Consider the following 6869-nt stretch of genomic DNA (forward strand, 5'->3'; position numbering starts at 1 on the left):
AGTAGAGTACAGCTTCTCAGTCACTATTTCTCCTGTCTAGAATCCATTGTTTTTCCCCTTGAAGCACACATACACCCAGTTCTAATTTGCACCAGTGATTTCATATTGGATCATGGTTTTCTAATGCAACCACCTATTTTTTTCTAGAATGTCTAGCTATCTTAATATTCTGCATTCCATTGTTCCCCCAACCACTATCAGGTTCTCAACTACATTATTCAGTCTATGGAAGAAAGTTTGGGTTAAATAAAATGAAGATTATTATAAATATTGCATGTTTTCTATGTTTGTAACTTACCAGGGTTATTGGTCATTGTGCCCTTTTTCCCTAAGGCAATATCCATAGAAAGGGCATAAAGTTAGGAGAAATTAGATGTGATTAAAGAGTAACTGATCAACATCACAAGATACTAAAATCCCTTAGAAAAAAATAGAAAGATTAATAATTATCTAAAAATAACACATTTACTATATAATTAATAAGTTGAAATCGAGTCAGTAATTTAAATAGCCCATCTAACAAAAGATATGGTCCTAAAGTTATAAAATTAAAGATATTATGTAGCCATTTAAATGTTTATAGAGAATCTGTAATGAAACTTTTAGTGAAAGTGAGAATGATATCATGTTGATGAGGAAAGACAGATTACAGAACTATGTAGAATATAATTTCATTTAAAATGTATGAGGAAAAAAAAAATTCAAAGGAAGTGCACCAAAATATTAACAATGGTGTTAGCATGGTTTCCATTTTTCTTCATTATATTATCTATGGTCTCCAGTTTTCAATAATGAATACAAATTACCTTTATAAGAAGAAAAAAAGGCACAAAAGAAAAAAGAAGAGTACTTTTCTTCAAATTACGTCCAGTCTGGTTTCTTTGCCTTATTAATAATAATCGTAATAGCAAAAGCAGATTGAGCCCTATGAGTCATAGATGTGAAGAAATGAAGACTTAGAAAAAGTGATCATCTTGTCCAATTTTTCAAAGTTATTAAGTGGTAGGAAAAAAAATGAATCATAATGCACATCAAAACACTGGGATGTACATTAATTAGCTCTTGCTAGGTTATGCTGTGGTAGCAAATAGCCTCCAAATTTCATTGGCTTATAAAAACATTAAGGCTTATTATTTATTTATGTTGTATTTTGGCTGCAATGGTTTTAGACTGGATGTGCTCTGATTTATCAGTCTTCTTCATTCCAGGATCTAAGCTAAAGGAGCAGATCCTGTTCAGAACATACTCTTCTTGGGTCCCAGGAAAAGGATGTAACAGCTGAAGCAGGCAGAGACTCTTCAAGCAGACCTTCAGACGTGGCACTACTCCCTGCCACATCACGTGGACAAGATGGGGCTATAGCATCCTCTCTGGCCAGGTGGGGAGGGGGTAAGTAGTGGGGAACAATAATACAATCTACTGTGGAAGGGTATGCACATTTAAGTTTTCATAGGCATCCCTTTTTGTCATTTTAGTTTGCATTTCTTTAAAAACCTATACACTTAAGTATCTTTTTGTGCATTTCTGTCCATTTGTACATCTTCTAAGGGTGAAATTTTCATGCCCTATGCACATTTTTCTAAAGTGTTTTTTCCTTATTTATTTGTAAAGACTCTTTGAAGAGTAAACAGATTTGTCCCCTTTCAGTCAGATATTTAGAAAAGACATTCTAGTTTAGTTGTTTATATTTTTGTTCTATAGATTTTACTTTTTGTCATATAGAAGTTTTGCATTTTATTCAACAACATAATCAATCTTTTCCTTTATGGCTTTGGAGTTTTTTTCTTGTTTAGAAAAACTACCCTCACTCCAAGAACATTAACAATTTTACTCTGTTTTCTTTTCACACTTTTATTGTTTCACTCTTTTACTTTTAAATGTTCATCTATCTGGGATATATTTTGGGGTAAAAAGTAATATTTTTCATCTAGAATTTCAATTCTTTTAGAACAAATTTATTCAAAATATAATTATTTAAATGTCTTTCACACATGTTATTTCCCTTTATTAAAACTGCATCAGTTTTTTTTTATTTTATGAAGCAACCACCACATAGATTTATCAGTTATACTTTATCCCTGTTTTTCTAAGGCATTAACCTCTACTTTATTTTTATTAATTAAATTTTTCCTTCAATGTTACTTTTTGTAGTTTCTTCAGTTCTTGAGTCATATTTTGCTACATTCTGCAATTGAAATGTTTTATTTCCTCTTTGATCTAAAAGTTCTTTAAAGGGGTATTTGAAATACAGCACATTACATGAAACTGGTTTTAACTGGTTAAGAAATCATATAAATGGGCATATTAGTTAGAATTTTCCTAATTTCCACTTTCTAAGTGAGACTTTATTGTACTGTGAGTTACCTTTTTCAATGACAAAGAAAAGCTGGAAAATAGGTTCATTAATTTATTTAAGAAATGTTTATCTGAGTGCCTATTATGTGCCAGACACTGTTCTCGGCACCAGGGACTCAGCAGTGGAAAAACAGTCCCAGTCCCCGTGGAGTATATGGTCTAGTGGCGGATGAGGGATAGGCAATGAGTAAGAATAAATAAATAAAACGTGGTGTATGGTACAGAGTGGCAGGAGCTGGAGAAACACAAAATATGACAGGAGTGAAGGTGCAGGTGTGTTTAGTTAAGAAAGGGCTTGCAATTCAAATAGAGTGGCCAGGGAAGACCTCACTAAGAAAAATGGTATTTGAATCCAGGCCTGGAGACGGTGAGGAGCAAACCTTGTGGATTTCCTGGGCAGCATTCCAGGCAAAGGAACAGAAAGCACAAGGCTCTGTGGGAAGGGGCGTGCCTTGTAGGACTGAAGAATTGTGAGGAGGCTGCCCTGATTGGAGCTCAAGAAACAAGGGAGAGAGACAGGTCTTCTGCAATTTCAAAGTCTAAAAAATCTCTGGGAAAAAAACTGAGGTTTTGATTTTTTTTTTCCCTTTGATTTTTAGTTTTCAGCACTCTTTGGCAGCAAAAACTGACCTAAGGCAGTTTATATAAAATATAAATATAAATATAAATATAAATATAAATATAAATATAAATATAAATATAAATATAAATATAAATATATATATATATATATATATATATATACACACACTCTTTTTTGTATATATCTGTTTTTTGTTTACCTGTTTTGCATACACACATACACACACACACACATACATACACTCTTTATCCCACTTAATAATGAATACTCATAGATTTTACTACAGAAATACAGGCATGGTTGTTTACTGGTACTGCACCAGGTTCCTTTGGGGATTTTGTATTACACAGTACACTTGCCATAGTTCCTTTTTAAAATCCAAAAAACATCTGAATCCTGGAGTGCATCTGACCCCCAGGTGTTTGAAAAAGGGATGGTGGGCAAGTAGCAGGGGATGACGTTAGAGAGGTAACCAACGGCTAAAGCACGTAGAGCCTGCGGATCATTGGAAGGACCTTGGCTGTTACTCTGGAGCGACGTGCTTAACCATTGGAGGTCTCTGAGCAGAAAAGTGATGCAGGCTGACTTAGGCTGGCTTCTGTGTTGAGAACAGATTGAAGCAGGCTAAGAACAGGGACAGACAGATCAGCTAGGAGGTTACCGTAGTAAAATAGTTAAGACACAATAGCGCCTAAAATCAAGGTGGTAGCCCGGGAAGTAGTGAGGGAGTGTTCAGATTCCACGTAAAATTTGAAGGAGGATCCAAAGAATTTGCTGACTAGCTGGCAGTGAGGTATGATAAAAAAGTCAAAGATGACATCAAGGTTTTTGGTCAAAGTGCCTGGAAGACTGGAGTTGCCATTAATTGGGACAAGGAAGATTCTGGGAGGAACAGATTTAAGGGTATAGATCAAGAGCTCAGTTTTGGATGTGCAGATCGGGCAGATGTGGTGCTGGGAACTTGTGGAGGCTCTCTTCTCTGTTTCTTTTTTGTTTGTTTTAATTGACAAAGGAAACAAGGCCATCAGCCAAAAGTGTTGGTGGGCAGGGAGGCGTTGAGGTTGCAGTAGGCAGGAAAAGAATGCAACAACCCAGGAGCCTGGGAAAAATAAAAGGACTACTGAAGTAGAGTATGATTTGGTAGGCTTGGCAGATTTATGGTCCACTGTAGTTTAATAACCATGCATTCATAGTGAGACAGTCAGCATGGTTTGCGTTTTCCTTCAGGCATGTTCAGCTGCCACAGGTGCAGGCACAAAGTTGCAAAGTGTTGGATTTAACCACGGTCATGATTAAGACAAGTGAATCAAGCAGCAGAGAAGTCCAGTGTGCACGCTAAGGAGTGACTGTGATTGACCATGGCATTTAAACTAGCTAAGGAGGGGACTGAGGGGAGAGTTCGTTGCCAAATAAAAAAAAAATTAAATAAATATGAAATTTAGATTATATATATATTTCTACTACGCAATATATCCATTACACAGCTGCCATAATTTAAAAATTGAGTCTATAGCACATTTGTATTATTATCTATACTGCATCTATTAAATTTGCAACAGAGTCCATTTGCATTCAGTCTTCTGGTACCCGACATTTTACACTTTGTGCTTAGTTCAATGAGCTTCTAAGAAGAAGTCACTCACTATTGAAAAGCAAGTATTTCTGATGGGCTCTAGGGAACTTAAATCAGTCACAACTGTGTCTCTAGACCTTAACACAGTGCCTGGCATATAGTAGGTGATTGTATTTGTTGATTGAAAAAATGTATTAGCTAATCCCAAACTCCTAATTTATCCCTCCCCCCACCTTTCCCCTTTGGTAATCATAAATTTGTTTTCTAAATCAACTATACTTCAATAAAAAATAAAAAATGTATTAGCATCCTTGTTCGGAGAGGATCTTGAGGGTTGAGCTGTGAGTAGAGATAGCAAAAAAGGGCACTGAACTCTAGAAGGAGGAGATACCACCGAGAAGAGAAGTTAACAATACAGGAAATTGACCAGGGCAGGCTTCACTCATTTCTTAGTTATGTTCTGGAAATCATTCCATTGGGATGGTCCTGGGGCAGGAAAATCATGGAAAATAGAGCACAGTTCCTGGTAAATACTAAAATTAATGATAGCTCCACCTCCTTTAGATTTTTTAATCCCATAGAGGAAAGCTGGAAGGAAGGACTGAAAAACACTGAAATCCTGATTATATTTTGGCTAAAACATGACAAATAACTGTTATTGTGATTACAGGTACAATGTTAAACCGGGGGTGGTAAGAACAGAAGAAACCATTCACTATCACATAGGAAATGTACAAGGAGTCCACAGTATAAAATGCACAAGTCAGTGAATATTGAGTTAATATGTAAGAAATGTCCACAGACCAATATCCCTTCACAAAATCATGACTCAAATGGAAAAAAATCAATGTAGAGGTTCAAATCAGCATTAATCTTTCATTCATTCATCCAAATGTTTATTGAGCATCTACTGTGAATCAGGTACTGAACATGGAAATACGTATGTATATTTTAATTTACTGCTACATACCATCTTAAAAGTGAAGAAACTAAGACTTCAAAAATGGGTAAGCTACTTGACGAAGGCCATAGGCTAGTAAGTGATGGAGCTGGAGGCCCATACAAGATTGTCTAGCAACTTTTAAATTATTGGAAATAATAGATGCTTTTCATATGTTCATCAGATTCACTCAGTATTATGAAAATGATGCATTTTCCTTAGATAATTTTATGACAAATAAAATATAAAGAGTCAACATTTCAGTCTATGTCAATTACATTTGAGATGTGACTATACTCATTATTTTTAAAGGACTTACTAAAGTTATGAGTCTTACCTGGTGATGTGCCAAAGAATAAGAGTACAGCAATCCAAACTCCAAACATCTAAGTTGATGAAAAAAAATCACGTAAAGTCTTCTTGAAAATTTTCGCTTACAAAGTCACCTCACTCTAAAATATTAAGCAGTTTTCTTCAAAATGTATCAATCCGTATTTAAGTTCCAGGTCCAGAGAGCACGGCACTCACATCACCTCTAATTCTTCTGCCCTGCAAAGTAAATGTACCATAGTCTAGACTCTAAGTTTCACATTAAGAGATATAATTAGAAGGGTGTGCCCTGCATTATGTGATGGGTAATTAAAACTTGAGGTTTGGCTGTTTCATCACTAGTAATATTTTGGTTAGGTAAAAACTGAGTCACTTTTGAAAGTTATTTGAATGCTTTGGGATGCTAGTTAAGAAATATTTAAAAGAAAGAATTTTTCCAAACCAGGATTATATACTTTCTATATATTTTTCCCTAACACAATTCAGAGTACAAACCTCCACTTAATACAAACAGGCCCTGCTCAAATATGCTGAGTTAAATAATGAACGTGGCTAACCTGCATGACTTACCTGTGTGGCAATGTAGCACAGCAGTTCCCTGGGGATTGGAGCCCAATCACCCGACTTCAAATACTGGCTCTGCCACTTATTAGCAGTGACTTTAGACCAGGAAGCTCACTGTGCCTTTTCTTGCCTAGTAGATGGGGGTCATCATGGTTCCTGACTCATAGGGTTATTTAGGTGACGGAATTAGTTATTATATGATGAGTACCTAGTATATAGTAAGTACTATATTGTGTGGATTTTATTATTGCTATTTTTCAACTATATTAATGGTTATGAGAGCAAATTTATGTTCACATATAGCTAAATATACCCTTATGTCATTGTACGTAGGCTTCATAATACACTTTAATGTAATACAAATTTGCCTTTTTGGCTACTCCATTAACTTAAAGAGATGAGCAATTCAATTCACAGTTCCTCAATTTTCAAATATTCACAGAAGATGGCTGAAAAGTATTTCTTGGTTTTTCTTGATTTTTTACTCTCATAATAGCATTAAAATTTTAAAGTATTTATGAGGC

The 6869-nt window shown here is 35.3% G+C and overlaps 1 protein-coding gene across 3 annotated transcripts in view; it reads right to left on the reverse strand.

Moving 5' to 3' along the window:
• The window catches only part of PNLIPRP3 (pancreatic lipase related protein 3), a 41976-nt gene extending 35549 nt beyond the window's left edge, over positions 1 to 6427 (reverse strand). For all 3 annotated transcript variants that reach the window (XR_006720050.2, XM_010969846.3, XM_045506573.2), the window contains exons 1-2: positions 6352 to 6427; positions 5789 to 6000 (exon numbers count right to left, since the gene is read on the reverse strand). Coding sequence is in view for 2 of the 3 variants with exons in the window: in XM_010969846.3 (XP_010968148.2) it covers positions 5789 to 5837 (49 nt within the window). In the remaining variant the exon portion in view is untranslated. The remainder of the gene's footprint in view (positions 1 to 5788; positions 6001 to 6351) is intronic.
• Between the last annotated feature and the right edge of the window lie 442 nt (positions 6428 to 6869).

The sequence above is a fragment of the Camelus bactrianus genome, chromosome 11 (assembly GCF_048773025.1).
Source record: "Camelus bactrianus isolate YW-2024 breed Bactrian camel chromosome 11, ASM4877302v1, whole genome shotgun sequence".
NCBI classification, from domain to species: Eukaryota; Metazoa; Chordata; class Mammalia; order Artiodactyla; family Camelidae; genus Camelus; species Camelus bactrianus.